This window comes from Chrysemys picta, chromosome 3, assembly GCF_011386835.1.
Source record: "Chrysemys picta bellii isolate R12L10 chromosome 3, ASM1138683v2, whole genome shotgun sequence".
In the NCBI taxonomy this organism is placed as follows: Eukaryota; Metazoa; Chordata; order Testudines; family Emydidae; genus Chrysemys; species Chrysemys picta.
Genome location: NC_088793.1, coordinates 59,610,858 through 59,627,219, shown reverse-complemented (window position 1 = coordinate 59,627,219; position 16,362 = coordinate 59,610,858). Strand labels below are relative to the sequence as shown.

Genomic DNA, 16,362 nt, shown 5'->3' with positions numbered 1-16,362 from the left:
ACTTCCCCTATTCTGCTGGCAATGCTACTACTAATACAGCCCAATATGCCATTGGCCTTCTTGGCAACAAGGGCACACTGCTGACTCATATCCAGCTTCTCATCTACTGTAATCCCGAGGTCCTTTTCTGCAGAACTGCTGCTTAGCCAGTCGTAGCATGGGATTGTTCCTTCCTAAGTGCAGGACTCTGCACTTGTCCTTATTGAACCTCAGATTTCTTTTAGCCCAATCCTCCAATATGTCTAGGTCACTCTGGACCCTATCCCTACCTTCCAGCGTATCTACCTCTCCCCCCCAAGCTTAGTGTCATCTGCAAACTTGCTGAGGGTGCAATTCATCCCATCATCCAGATCATTAGTTGTATGCCGTGTTGTTATAGCCATGCTGGTCCCAGGATATTAGAGAAACTAGGTGGGTGGGGTCTAAGTCCTGAAGAAGAGCTCTATGTAGTTCAAAAGCTTGTCTCTCTCACCAACAGGAGTTGGTCCAATAAAAGATATTACTTCACCCACCTTGCTTCTCCATTAATCTTGGCTGGCATACATAAACCAGAACTGTGGGAGCTCCAGCCATAAGAAAATCTTGAACAAAATATCTTGAACAAAACTGACAGGACCGACTCCGCTTGATACCGGCTGCCAACTAGACATCGAGCCGTGGATCACTACCCGTTGAGCCCGACAATCTAGCCAGCTTTCTATCCACCTTATAGAATCTTGCTGAATTGGGGCTTTACATCTGTGTAAAGCAGGTGTAAAAATGCTACCAAATTAGGATGGAAGGGTAGCATTCATAATCATTTTTCACAGAGGTACATGCCTATTCAAGACACAAGCACTGGGATACTCAGGACCACTATAAGTTTACATCTTTTAATATGTGCATTCGTGTAATACAAAATATTCTACAGTATTAGTTAAATAGTTCAAATGATCTTTCTATACTTACTGTGCCCCACCAGAGAGCATCTGCATACGTAGAAAACTGGGTATTTGCATCTTTTTCCACCAGATAGACAAGGAAAGAGGAAAAGATAAGTACTAAAAATCCTATGTACCAGGCTGTGATTAATTCCTAGATAAAAGAAAATAAAGATCAATCTGTATTAAAAAGATTAAACATAGAGTGGAGTGGCATTTGAAGAAAAAATAATTAAACAGTCCATATTTTTTGGCATTTTAGCAGTTAAACATCAAATGCTTCTCAGGTCACATAAATTGTCTCTAAACAATGGGTAGAAGTGATTGGGAATTTTTCAACAGACTGCTGGAAAATGCTGATTCATCAAAAAGATTTCTCAGGTCCAGGATGGGGAAAGAGCTAACACAGAACAGCCAATAGACTTGTGATTAGGGCACTCATCTGTGATGTGGGAGCCTGAGGTTGAAGCTCCTGCACAGCGTGATTTGGAAGAGAGACTTGAAGCTGGGTGTCCCACATCCCAGGTGAGGGCCCCAACCAGTGGGCTACAGTGTCATTCTTTCTCAGTCTTTCCTGTTGAAGCTGTTCCACTTAGTACAGATCATTAAATATTTGTTGTGCCAGAGGGATATTTTCCTTTCATTTACACTATCTCTTTCTGAACAGCTCATGCCTGTGATTGCATCAACAAACTGACTTCATGGTCATTAACTATACTACATGGACCTCAAAGTTGTAAACAAGGATAGAATTCAGGAGCTTTGTCTAAATGAAGGGAGTATGCAATTAAATGGCTAATGTGTGTACTTACCCCTTCCCTCTCCTAGCTGGTCACATATTCTGACATTTTTTCAAGTATGCTACCCACTGTCTAGTCATTGGTCCCCAGAGAGTATATGCTTTAATGCTATTGCAGCTAATAGAGCTTCTCTTTTACCTTATGTGATAGTGTTCTGTATTTTGGACTCAAATATCCACTACTGGACTATTCTATTGTGGGGTGGCTCTCTTTCTCTTTTCTCTCTCTTTCTCTCTCATGTTTTTTTGCCAAAGGTTTTCAAAGGCTTCATTTTCATTCCAATGTGGAACAAAAACAAATTTTGAAATCTCAGATTTTTTTCATGAAAAAAGAATTCTTGTTCTCTTGTTCTCTGAACAATTGGTCTGATTTCCCAGTTCAGTTTGACACTTGTGTAATCCACTGATTTCAATGGAATTACACCAGCATCCAACTGGTGGTGAATCAGGGCCAATATTTTTAGCATATTTTCCGAAATCTGAATGAACATGAAAAGATGTATTTTTGATAATGCATTACATAGCCAACATTACTTTAGGAAGTTTTAGGTATTCACTGGAATCTGATAAATATATAAGGTGATGTTGATTCATAGAGTTTTGTTGAATCCACTGAAGAATTAAATGAAATGAACTGCCATGACAGTTACCTTGCTATGTGCATAAACTACTGAACCTAATAATTTCCAAGTCCCTCCTCTTCGGTCCATGCGCACCATACGAAGGATCTGTAGGAAACGAAGACTTCTCAGTGCTGATGTTGCAAAAATGTTACCCTGAGTTTTTGCAGAAACAACTGCTATTGAAGCGATGAGAACAATGGTGTCTGAAAGAAATACATTACAGAAGATATTAATGTACATAAAGTGATCATGAACATAGACGTACATATGCTGAGTGAAGGGAGTTGTCCTTACTCCTATTCAATTCCTTAGGAATTTTGTCTGAGATAGGATTGTGGGATCAAGTCTAGAGTCTAAAAAGTGCTTAGAGACCCTTCAGGATGAAAATCATTAGCTACATTAGAAATATTAAAAACATATACTGATAAGGCGAGTAGTACTGAAGGAACTAGTTGCCTTGTGGAAGGTATTTTCAAGCCCTGTGTGTAGAACTGTATACATCATCTGATGGTTTAAAACTGCGGTGTTACTTTCCCCCATAGCAACATTCCTATGAAAAGGCATAAAAAAACCCAGTAAGAGCAAACAGAGCCCTCTCAGTTACATGAATCAAATGGAAGTATTTAGACTTATAAATATACATTTTATTTTCCTATGAGTGCAAATACTATGTGATGCAATTGTGCAGTAATGAGCTTCTGGATACAAAGTCCCCTTATATACAATTTCCTGGGGGAAAAACAAAAATAAACTTGGTTGCATAAATGCCCTCCTAAGCATTCATTTAGCTGGCAGTCTGGAAAGTTCCAGAACTCCGAGTGTTAATACTTTGCATAAGAGTTTGTTTCTTCACGACAAAGATTTAAAATTTTTTGTTAAGTGCAGAGTGCTTGTTTATAACTCGTGGAGCCAGTGCCATGCTTAGGAGAGGATGAGGAGAAGAAACACTGTTCAAGCAGAGACAGCTAGATGCATTATGGCCTGCAGTAGCTATGAGTAGTATGGAATAGAAAGGGGTAATTTTAAATTGCTGGATGCCAAGTAATTTTATTTAAAAAATTACTAAAAATATTTACCCCAGAGAAACAAGAAACAGTAGGCTAGCTCTTACTAATTATTTCTCTTGTCACCAAATGAGGGATGTGACTCCCACTGTTTTAGACTATGTCTATACTATGAGCTTGGAATGTGATTCTCCTGTTTGCGTACACATACTCACATTAGCTCTCATTGAGCTAGTGCAGTAGCAGTGGTATCAGCAGCGGAGGCACATCAGAACCACCCCCTCGAGTGACATAAGTTACACTGACATACGCGACATAGCTTCTGCTGCTCGCGGAGGTGGTTTTATTATGCTGAAGGGAGAGCTCTCTTCCGTCGGCATAGAGCATCTTCACCAGACGCACTGCAGCGGCTCAGCTCTATCGGTACAGCTGCATCGCCGCAGGGCCTTAGTTAACTTCCTCTCACTAATTCATGTGGAAGCCAAGACGTTTTTCTTGGGTTGGTTTCTTCCTGAGCCTTCTCTGTTTTTCTTAGCTCTGTGTGGTAGCTTGCTCGTAGAGATGGGCAGGATAAGCTGATGAGTGCTGTGTGTTCGCTGAGCAGAGTAGCAGGGAGTGTGTGTGTGAGGGGTGCTTACTTGAGAGTTTTTTATACTCCTCTCCTTCTTAGTTTCATGAAGTTACAAGAAAACACACCTCTTTCAGGCTTTTCTAAATTCAAGTTGATTGCTGTCCTTCTTTCACTGGCTCAGTATCATCATGGGTTGTCTTTAGGTGCCTCTTCATCTTATGAATATGCAGTTTGTTAATGCACATATGTGTTAGAGCTTTAGTTCTTTCTTGATGATTACATTTCCTTTATCTTTGTGGCAGAAGATTCTCAGAACCTCTTTAAAGTTAGAGGTTTAACTCCTTTTTATTCAATACATTATGGAGCTATTTCTTCAGTTTTACTAGACTTCAACAGGAAATGAAATTCTGTTTTGAAAAAAACTAAACACGCTTGTTCTTTATAGAAAGATTTTTAGTTCTCAAAACCGTCTTTTTAAAATTAAGTCATTCTTAAAGAGAGTCTTCAGCTTAAATAGTTATTAAAGAAGTTGTTGATTCTACATGGCAATTTTTGGAAAGATGATTCTTCTTGTCTTCCTGATTTGGATGAGGAAATTGCTTGAGCACTGCCAGTAAATAATTAATTCCCCAATAATATAAATATTCTATTCTTAAATGGCTTCTTACATTAGTAATAAGTTTAGCAAGCTCAGTAGATTTGATGTTGGTACATAAAGCATTTTATCCTTTACAAGCAGCGATATTAGGAAATTATATTAGGAGCTTTGCATTGAGCTGACATATTTGCAAGTACGCATTTCACAAAGGTATTTGCCATTTCAGCATTTAAGAAACAAAAAGTTAAAAACATGTCCAGCTAACACATTTTCCTGGAGTTTCAAAGACACAAGCAGAGGTTGTTCTTTGGGGGAAAAAATGTGTGTGTGTGTGTGTGGGGAGGTGGTATAGCCCACTTTAACACCTAGATTTATTGCTCTGATAACACATTCCTACATTCCTTTTTGAGGTATCCTGCATAAGGAACATCCTCACTTTTTTTTGTGCACATGATCAGGTTTTTTCCAAAAATATGAATGCTTTACATGGCTTGTTTTCTTGAGATAAGGATTACATTTGTCCCACACTGGTATCTTATATAAAGAGAGGTGTGCTGGCCTAGATAAGACACTCTTTTGATTTGTTTGTCTCTTGACCCACGCTCTTTAGAGTTACAATCTGTTTGTTATAGCAATTAAACTTCTATTAGATATTTTGTACAAAGTAAAAATTTCAATAACCAACACATCTTTAAACACAGCACAAAAGAAAAGAGAGTAAAAATTAAAGCAAGGTAAAGTTTAAAATGCAGCTTTTTGGAGTTTGTATAACACACTTTGGGGTAATCAACATGGTTTTATGGCTAAGGAGGGGTTATCTTCCTTACATTTGCTCCTCCTTGGGAGACAGAAAGTAGAAACCTCCTGCAATTTCTTTAACCAGCCTGAACATTTTGTATCATAACTAACTAAAACATACACAGGTTTTGTTATATCCTCAAGCACCCTGGCTATAACATACTTGTAGATATATCTTAATAATACTCAGTAAAAGTGCAAACAAGTTTGCAACGACCTAATATTTTAAAAAAGTGATAATTTTATAACTATCATTTCTGCATTGATATTGAGGTCTCTCCACCAGAGGAAGGCACAGTACATTCAGAAACATTGGGGCCGGTATACACACCAGTGGTCTTTGCTACTTGTTTCTAAAAAGTGTAGCTTGTACTCTCCCAAGCACAGCCTAGCAGCTCGTGTGGAGGGGTGAGCTGAGCCATAGTCACTCCATCACCTCATCTGGACATGACCCACAGGACATTGAGCAATGCTGCTAGGACTAGCATTAGCTCCGTTGTGGGAAGGGAGCACAAGGCAGCAGTATAAGGGCTGCTTTCTATGCAGGTGTCAGCAATAGACTATCAGTGCTCTATCTGAAGTACCCATATAACTCCCCTCAGCATGGAATCTAGTGCCTTATAGTCTTTAATGTATATATTTAGTCTCACAATACCTGTGAAATAGGGAGATGCTGTTAGCCCCATTTTGCAAATGGGGAACTGAGACACAGAGAGACTAAGTGACTTGCCAAAGGTCATACAGTAAGTTCATAGTAGAGCAGGGGATTGAAGCCATGTCTCTCCTGTCCTAGCTTAGTGTCCTAACCACTAGAGACCATCCTTCCCCTCATCCAGCCAACTCCCCCTCCCTGGTACCCATTCCCTAATGCACCTGATTTGAAGCTGTCATAATTTGGCCCAGAGTATTTTGGCATGGAACAGATAATTAAATGGTGAAAATGCAGTGTTCTTTACGGCACTGACAGAAAAGAGGGGAGTTTAAAAATATTAAAAACACAGTCCCCAATAGGATTTGAACTCTGTATTGTACCTTTAAAGCATAAGGCAGACCCTATGTTACACAGACATGCATTCTTTATTCAGGGGAAGCTAATGATTCTGGGAAGAAGAGACACAAAAGTGTGTGTATAGATGTGTGTCAGTTTCATAGCATTCTCTCCTCTACTTTGTGACACAACAGAAGGTCCTCCATGGTGGGGTCTGCAGATGAAAGGGTATCTTTCATCTGCTATCAGGGGTATCATTCCCCAACACCACAGGGATTCTCAGATTAAATTTATGTATAGGAATGTATGAATTGCCATGCCAGGTCAAACAAAGTCTGTGTACTCCATATCCTATCTATGTCTGTGGTCAGTACCAGATGCTTCAGAGGATGGAGTAAGAAACCCATAGTGGATAATTATGGAATAAAGGGCCTATTGGGGAAGTTTCTTCCTCATTCCCCATTCACTTAGTGGCTGGCTTGTGCTAGAGGGTTTATATCCCTTCAGAAAAAGCATAAGGGTTTATATGCCTTAAAAGAGTTTGGGTTTTTTTTTGTAGTTGTATCTAATTGCAGATGTTCTCACCTACGGAATACTGATTTTTAAAAACCCTACTAAACTCTTTCCATCAATGCCATCTTGTGGCAATGAATTCCACAGGTTAATTATGCATTATGTAAACAAACATTTCCTTTTTTCAGTTTTAAATTTGTAATCTTCCAGTTTCATTTATTTGTTAGTTTATATTCCTCTATCAAGTGTCCTCTCATTTGTATCCTTTCTAAATTAAGCAGTACTGGTCTTTTCAAGCACGGCTCTCCCTGCAGTTTCCCCTTGCCGCTAATATCATCTTGTTTATCTAGGTGTTTTATTACTCTATTTTGAATGATCACTTCTACCCCTTTTCCTGGTACTGTAGTAAGGCTCCCTGGTCTGCAAGTTCTAGGGTGACCAGACAGCAAGTGTGAAAAATCGGGACAGGGGGTGGGGGGTAATAGGAGCCTATATAAGAAAAAGACCCAAAAATCGGGACTGTCCCTATAAAATCGGGACATCTGGTCACCCTAGCAAGTTCCATGTTCATCCTTTTTAAAGACAGACATAATATTTGCTACCCTACCTTCCAGTCTATCAATCTAGGATATGCCACTCATTACTGTAGCATCTGAGTGTGCTTCCCAAGTATTTTAAAACAGAAATAACTAACATTAGCTTTCTCTATTTTTCTTCCTTCACATCTTATAGAAGAAATCGCTTGGGTAGTTTATAAGGGGTTTGTTTTGTGGGTATATTTATGTGTATGTGAGTAGGTTGTATGTCTCTCTATGTGTATGTTAAGAATTTACTAAGAAAAGCTACATTGAAGCAATTAGTTTTGCATTTAGCATTAACTTACACAGAATCCTATGCACAGCTTCTATTCTGCAGCTCTGTGAGTTTGTGTCTCGGCACCCAGTGGCAGCACAGCTAAAAAAGTGAACCATGCTCCAAAGAGTACAGGGGCCTACAGAGAAAAGTAGTGGCAGACCCTTTCATTGTAAACCCCTATATCTATAAGCACGGCCCCAGTTTCCTCAGCGCCACCAGTATATAGCACAATTTTGAAGACCTAGCCCTGGTTCCTTTTGCACAGCCAGTAAGTCAAGGGGAGAATAGTTCCAGGTATCATTGCTTGCAAAATTTTGTATATATTGCCAACTTTTCCCACACATTTTTTTGTGTATGGATGGTATAGGGCCCACTCCCTCTATATGTTTAATCCATTCCCAAATATATGCACCCAGTGACCACATAATTACCATGGATTAGTTTGGCAAAATTAAGAAGTAGCCCAAATCTCAAACGGAACCAAATTGAAAAGCATTATTATATTACAAACAACATGGACAATGTTTCTCAATTGCCCACAGGCTTCCTACCTTTACTCAATTCATTTCAATCTCCTTAGGATTGACTACATTTCCTGGATCACTTGTGCTCTAAAATTCCAACAAGTTCTAGAGCTTTACAGAAGGCAGAGTGTGGCAATGCATCTTGGAGCACCTCTGAACAATACAAGCCCCCAAATTCACAAGAGCTGGATACAACTGATCCAGATCTGCAGATATGGTGTTAGAGGAAATATTCCCCTCAGAGGAAACATGGCACAAAGTAGAAGGCCTGTTTCAGTTGAATGAGAGAAATCTGGGAGGCAGAGAGCGTGTTGAGGTTTGGAAGAAGAACCTAGTGATCAGAGGAGTAGTGCTTGAGTTCAAGGAGATGTGAAGGGTATCACAAATTCTGATGGAGATCAGAAAAAGAGATGGAGAGTGTTAAGAGGTATGGAAGGTTGGGGGCAAACATAGGGTTACCACATAGCAACTGTGAGAAAAACGGGATGGGGGGTAATAGGCACCCATATAAGAAAAAGTCCCAAAAAACAGGACTGTCCCTTTAAAAACAGGACATCTGGTCACCCTAGGCAAACATGAACTATGTTCAACAAAGAATATCATTGGATGAGAGTACAAAAATATGTTCATGTTGCTGTGCATTTAGGGCACAATTGTGCATTATCCTGGATTGGGGCAGCACTGACCCCAGTGGGTCCCTTTGGGAGGTGGAGCTCTGCTAAGACATTCTAGCACCCTTTAAGAAGGTACAGTGTGCAGCATTTCTGACCCCAAAAGTTCAAAAAATCGTAAGTAAGATGCCCCCCCAAAAGATGAGATTTTTTTTTTTAAATCTCAATTTTGGGGACAAAGTTTATATTGTGTTTTTGGTCTGTCTTTTACTTTCTAACACTCTGTGCTCCTCCTCATGTCTTGCTAGCTCTCCCAAACCATTAGGGTATGGTGATTTTGGTGTTCACTACAGGGGCTTCTGCTGGCTGCCTTTCAGTGCAGAGATTTCAGCTTCTTTACAAATCCCAAATGCTAATTAGTTCTGTGTCCCACCAGCACATATCTGCCTGTCCCCCAGCCCAGCAATTATGTACTTCCCAAAGACCCACATCAGCTTTCCCACCAATCCGAACATCTGCCCATCACTCAGCCATTAATTATGCAGCCTGCAAATCAACTTTGCTTCATTCCATACAGCCTCACATCAGTTCTGCACCTCCTATTACCACATCTGCCTGTCCCCCAGCCTTGCCTTTCCTTATGCAGGCGGTCACCACACCTTCCCCTTTCCCCTCTGCTCCTCCTGCAGCTCCAGGGGTTCTACACCCCCTCTCCCAGGCCTGGGGAAGCAGCTGCAGTGGGGTCCACTCTCCCTTTTCCCAGGCCTTAGTGAGGGCAGTTCCAGCAGTTCTTCACACCTTCCCCCTTCCAAGGCCTGATGTTGCTGGGATGGAAAGGGGGACGAGCAGACTGACCCATTTTTCACAGGAGGGGAGGAAGAAGTAGAGCTGCCAGACGCTTTCTGCTCCCTCCTTCCCTCTGTAAGAATAATGTTGGCTGTTCCCTCTCCTGTCTTCCCCCCTCACTTGAAAATGCCTGGGGGAGGGAGAAAGAGCACTTTACCAGCTTCCTGCCACAGCCCTGATTGGTTGCTCTCTCCAGAAGGTGGAAGAGGGGTGGGCAGGCAGCCAGTGAGAGGGGTTTTCCTCAGCCAGGGCTAAAATTTTCACCAAGGCTGGAGCTTATAAAGTCATTGCCAGATCAGCTCCAGCTGGGACCAAAATCATGTTACTTGCCATGGTGAGAGTCGGCAACCCCAAGTGTCTGCTTCCCTCCTTCCTAGTGCTGCCTCACAGAGTCCTTTCCATCAGGTGAGTGGAAGGACTGATTCTGGTGAATCCCTGCATCGGGACATAAAGGAAGAGACTCTCTGTTGCCTCCGTCTCCTTGAATAGTTGTGCAAGGACAGGGCATATTCCAATTCTAACAGAATAAGGAAGAACTACCACAAAGGAGCACCATTACAATTTAAAAGACAGATCTATGCAAATGCTATTCAATCTATATGTTTATATGCCCTGGTTCTCATGGGGGACTTCAATCACCCTGACATTTACTGGGAGAGCAATACAGCAGTGCACAGACAATCTGGAAGTTTTTGGAGAGTGTTGGGGACAATTTCCTGGTGCAAAGTACTGAAGGAACCAACTAGGGGCCGTGCTCCTCTTGACCTGCTGCTGAGGGAACTGGGCTTATTTAGTCTGCAGAAAAGAAGAATGAGGGGGGATTTGATAGCAGCCTTCAACTATCTGAAGGGGGGTTCCAAAGAGGATGGAGCTAGGATGTTCTCAGTGGTGGCAGATGACAGAACAAGAAGCAATGGTCTCAAGTTGCAATGGGGGAGGTCTAGGTTGGATATTAGGAAAAGCTATTTCACTAGGAGGGTGGTGAAGCACTGGAAAGGGTTACCTAAAGAGGTGGTGGGATCTCCGTCCTTAGAGGTTTTTAAGGCCCAGCTTGACAAGCCCTGGCTGGGATGATTTAGTTGGGATTGGTTCTGTTTTGGACTAGGGTTGGACGTCATCCCTAATCTTCTATGATTCTATGAAATGCCACAGAAATATGTAAAATTATGAATAATAATCTCATTGTGAATCTGGTCAGGACAGTCAGATTTCAGTGAAATTAAATCCAAGATGAGCAACCAAATTGAAAACAGTGAGTAAATTCACACACAATTTGTCTTTTATTAGATCACGAGAAGTCTCCATTATCACTCTGTCTAAAGACTGAGGCCATGTCTACACACAGATTTAACATAAGGTGTGATTTTCAACCTAAATAGTTATACTGGTGAAAAAGGCTGCGTAGGCACTCCTATTTCAGTTTAACTAAACTTAGTTTAGCCTAGGGCTTGGTCTACACTGAAAAGTTACAGCGGCATAGTTACATCAGTCAGGGGTGTGAAAAAAAACACACCGTTGAGGCACATAATTATGTCGACAAGCCCCCCAGTATAGAAGCAGCTGTGTCAATGGAAGAATGTGACATAGTTAACATCATTCAGGAAGGTGGTATTGGTGTTCCTACACCAAAAGGAAAAACTCCTGTTGGTATAGGCTGTGTCTACAATAGGGCCCTGTGCCGACATAGCTAGGTTGGTATAGTCTCTGTAGCATAGACATAGGCCTGGTCTACACTACGGGTTTAGGTCGACTTTAGCAGCGTTAAATCGAATTAAGCCTGGACACGTCCACACGACGAAGCCCTTTCTTTCGACTTAAAGGGTCCTTTAAACCGGTTTCTTTACACCACCTCCGACGAGAGGATTAGCGACAAAACCGGCCTTTGCGGGTCGGAATTGGGGGAGTGTGGACGGAATTCGACGTTATTGGCCTCCGGGAGCTATCCCACAGTGCTTCATTGTGACCGCTCTGGACAGCACTCTCAACTCAGATGCACTGACCAGGTAGACAGGAAAAGACCCGCGAACGTTTGAATTTCATTTCCTGTTTGCTCAGCGTGGAGAGCACAGGTGACCATGCAGAGCTCATCAGCACAGGTAACCGTGATGGAGTCCCAGGATCGCAAAAGAGCTCCAGCATGGACCGAACGGGAGGTAAGGGATCTGCTCGCCATATGGGGAGATGAATCAGTGCTAGCTGAACTCCGTAGCAGTAAAAGAAATGGCAAAGTATTAGAAAAGGTCTCCAAGACCATGAAGGACCGAGGTCATAACAGGGACACACAGCAGTGCCGCGTGAAAATTAAGGAGCTACGGCAAGCCTACCACAAAGCCAGAGAAGCAAACGGAAGGTCCGGGGCAGAGCTGCAAACTTGCCGCTTCTACGTGGAGCTGCATGCCATTCTAGGGGGTGCAGCCACCACTACCCCAACCGTGTGCTTTGACTCCATCAATGGAGAAACACACAGGGATGACAGTTCGGGGAACGAGGAAGATGAGGATGGAGGTACTGTAGGTAGCTCACAGCAGCAAGAAAGCGGAGAAACCAGTTTCCCCAACAGCCAGGATATGTTTGTGACCCTGGACCTGGAACCAGTAACCCCCGAACTCACCCAAGACCCTCAGGGCACACAGGAGACCTCTGGTGAGTGTACCTTTGTAAATATTTGTAAACATTACATATGGTTTAAAAGCAAGCGTGTTTAATGATTAATTTTCCCTGGCAATCGTGGCCAGTACATCTACTGGAAAAGTCTGTTAACGTGTATGGGGATGGAGCGGAAATCCTCCAGGGACATCTCCAGAAAGCTCTCCTTCATGTACTCCAGGCCAGTAGCATGTAGTCTGGAATCACTGCATAACAAAGCATGGCAGCGTATGGTCCCGGTGTTTGCTGGCATGCAGACAATATTCATTCCTTATCTCTCTTTGTTATCCTCAGGAGAGTGATATCATTCACGGTCACCTGGTTGAAATGGGGTGATTTTATTAAGGGGACATTCAGAGGCGCCCGTTCCTGCTCTTCTGAACAGAAATGTTCCCCGCTGTTAACCACGCGGTGGGGAGAGGGGTGAAGTGATCATCCCAGAGAATCATGTGTGTGTGTGTGGGGTGGTTTACTTGGGTTTGTGCTGCATGTTAACCGGGAAACCGCAGCCCCTCCTTTTACATTGAAAACCCATTTTAAATGGACAACCCAATTCATCCTTGATATGGGAAATGCACTGCTGTTTGAAACCTTTCCCGCATGTTAAGAAGGTTAAAAAAGCCAAAACACTGTGGCCTACCTACCATGGCTGCCTGCAAGCCGAAATATGCGACCTTGTAATGAAAGAGTGTACCCATTGTTCTCTAAAATGTGTCTTTTTTAACCACCTCTCCCTTCTCCTCCACCAGCTGCAAATGTTTCTCCTTCGCAGAGGCTAGTGAACATTAGAAAGAGAAAACGTAGGACGCGGGACGATATGTTCACGGAGCTGCAGATGTCCTCCCACGCTGATAGAGCACAGCAGTGTGTCCTTTTCCATCCCTCCTCCCCCACCCATCGCAGGCTACCTTGGCAATTATCCCCCTACTTCTGTGAGGAACTAATAAAGAATGCATGAATGTGAAAAAACAATGACTTTATTGCCTCTGCAAGCGGTGCTCGAATTGGGGAGGGGAGGGTGGGGTGGGGTGGTTGGTTTACAGGGAAGTAGAGTGAACCGGGTCGGGGGGGGGGGGTTGGAGGGTTCATCAAGGAGAAACAAACAGAAGTTTCACACAGTAGCCTGGCCAGTCACAAAACTCGTTTTCAAAGCTTCTCTGATGCGCACCGCGCCCTGCTGTGCTCCTCTAACCGCCCTGGTGTCTGGCTGCGCGTAATCAGCGGCCAGGCGAGTTGCCTCAACCTCCCACCCCGCCATAAAGGTCTCCCCCTTACTCTCACAGATATTGTGGAGCGCACAGCAAGCAGCAATAACAATGGGGATATTCTTTTCGCTGAGGTCTGAGCGAGTCAGTAAGCTGCGCCAGCGTGCTTTTAAACGTCCAAATGCACATTCCACCACCATTCGGCACTTGCTCAGCCTGTAGTTGAACAGGTCCTGACTCCTGTCCAGGCTGCCTGTGTACGGCTTCATGAGCCATGGCATTAAGGGGTAGGCTGGGTCCCCAAGGATCACGATAGGCATTTCAACATCCCCAACGGTTATTTTCTGGTCCGGGAAGAAAGTCCCTTCCTCCAGCTGTCGAAACAGACCAGAGTTCCTGAAGACGCGAGCATCATGTACCTTTCCCGGCCATCCCACGTTGATGTTGGTGAAACGTCCCTTGTGATCCACCAGGGCTTGCAGCAGCATTGAAAAGTACCCCTTGCGGTTTACGTAGTCGGTGGCTTGGTGCTCCGGTGACAAGATAGGGATATGGGTTCCGTCTATGGCCCCGCCACAGTTTGGGAATCCCATTTCAGCAAAACCATCCACTATTGACTGCACGTTGCCCAGAGTCACTGCCCTTGATATCACCAGGTCTTTCATTGCCCTGGCAAATTGGATCACAGCAGCCCCCACCGTAGATTTGCCCACTTCAAATTGATTCCCGACTGACCGGTAGCTGTCTGGCGTTGCAAGCTTCCACAGGGCTATCGCCACTTGCTTCTGAACTGTGAGGGCTGCTCTCATCTTGGTATCCTGGCGTTTCAGGGCAGGGGAAAGCAAGTCACAAAGTTCCATGAAAGTGCCCTTACGCATGCGAAAGTTTCGCAGCCACTGGGAATCGTCCCATACCTGCAGCATGATGCGGTCCCACCAGTCTGTGCTTGTTTCCCGGGCCCAGAATCGGTGTTCCACGGCATGAACCTGCCCCAGTGACACCATGATTTCCACATTGCTGGGGCCTGTGCCTTGTGAGAGGTCTATGTCCATGTCAATTTCCTCATCACTCTCTTCGCCGCGCTGCAATCGCCTCCTCGGCTGGTCCAGGTTTCGCCTTGGCATGTCCTGGCTCTGCATATACTCCAGGACAATGCGCGTGGTGTTCATAGTGCTCATAATTGCTGCGGTGATCTGAGCGGGCTCCATGATCCCAGTGCTAGCTATGGCGCCTGGTCAGAAAAAAGGCGCGAAACTAGTATCTGATGGACCAGGAGAAGGAGGGAGGGCGGGAGGGAGGGAGGGCTGAGTGACGACATGGCGTACAGGTACAGGAACAGGGAATTAAAATCAAGAAAGGTGGCTGTGCATCAGGGAGAAACACAAACAACTGTCACACAGAATGGTCCCCCCAAAGATTAAACTGAAAACCCTGGGCTTAGCAGGCCGTTGATTTCACGGAGGAAGGGGAAGCAAATGAATACAGAACAAATCTATTTTTTACATCTTAAGCTGGCAGCCGACGGTGCAGCATGAGTGATAGCCTCTGCAGTACGATGACGACGGTTACCAATCGTAATATACCATCGTCTACCAAAAGGCAAGGGGCTGCTGCTGTGTAGCAATGCAGCCCCACGTCTGCCAGCCCCACGTCCGCCAGCACCCAGCATCGCCCTCGGCCTCTTCTGGGTGCTTAGCAGACAATACTGGGCAATTGGCAGAAAATAGTATACTACGACTGGTAGCCATCATCATCGAAACAGTAGCATGTCTGCCCAGGTGGCCATGATTGACAGCCACTCCAGTACGACGACGATGGATACCAGTCATAATATACCATCTCCTACCAAAGGGCAAGGGGCTGGTGCAATGCAGCCCTACGGCTGCCAGCCCCACGGCTATTACTCATGCTACACCGTCTACCGCCAAAAGGCAGTTAGCAGCTGCTGCTGTGTAGCAATGCAGTCCCACGTCTGCCGGCACCCAGAGGACATATGGTGACGGTGAGCTCAGCTGAGCTGAGCGGGCTCCATGCTTGCCATGGTATGTTGTCTGCACAGGTAACCCAGGTAAAAAGGCGCGAATCTATTGTCTGCCGTTGCTGTGACGGGGGGGGAGGGGCCTGACGACATGCACCCAGAACCGCCCGCGACACTGTTTTGCATCATCCGGGCATTGGGATCTCAACCCAGAATTAAAAAAAAAGGTGCGAAAGTAGTATCTGACGGACTAGGGGAAGGAGGGAGGGCGGGCCGAGTGACGACATGGCGTACAGGTACAGGGAATTAAAATCAAGAACGGTGGCTGTGCATCAGGGAGAAACAGAAACAACTGTCACACAGAATGGTCCCCCCAAAGATTAAACTGAAAACCCTGGGTTTAGCAGGCCGTTGATTTGACGGAGGGAGGGGGAAGCAAATGAATACAGAGCAAATCTATTTTTTACATCTTAAGACGACGGTGCAGCGTGACTGATAGCCCTCGGCATCTTTCTGGGTGCTTGGCAGCAAATACTGGGCGCTTGGCAGTTAGTGTATTACGATGGCCTTCAGGCCTATTGCACAATCTGCTGCTCAGGGAAGACTCTGCTAATGTGCGATGACCCAACTTGTAATAGGACGGTTAACAGTCGTAATACACCATCTACTGCCAAAAGGCAAGGGGCTGGTGCAATGCAGCCCCACGGCTGCCAGCACCCAGATCGCTGATGAAGGCTACCAGTCTACTGCACCGTCTACCGCCAAAAGGCAGTTAGCAGCTGCTGCTGTGTAGCAATGCAGTCCCACATCTGCCGGCACCCAGAGGACATATGGTGACGGTGAGCTGAGCGGGCTCCATGCTTGCCGTGGTATGTTGTCTGCA

General features: G+C 44.5%; 1 protein-coding gene across 1 annotated transcript in view; it reads right to left on the bottom strand.

The window, feature by feature from the left end:
• Positions 1-16,362, bottom strand: part of KCNQ5 (potassium voltage-gated channel subfamily Q member 5) — a 490,758-nt gene that overhangs the window by 58,636 nt on the left and 415,760 nt on the right. Inside the window, exons 4-5 of the mRNA XM_005308869.5 lie at positions 2,370-2,545; positions 949-1,074 (exon numbers count right to left, since the gene is read on the bottom strand). Of these exons, the coding sequence (XP_005308926.2) occupies positions 949-1,074; positions 2,370-2,545 (302 nt within the window). The remainder of the gene's footprint in view (positions 1-948; positions 1,075-2,369; positions 2,546-16,362) is intronic.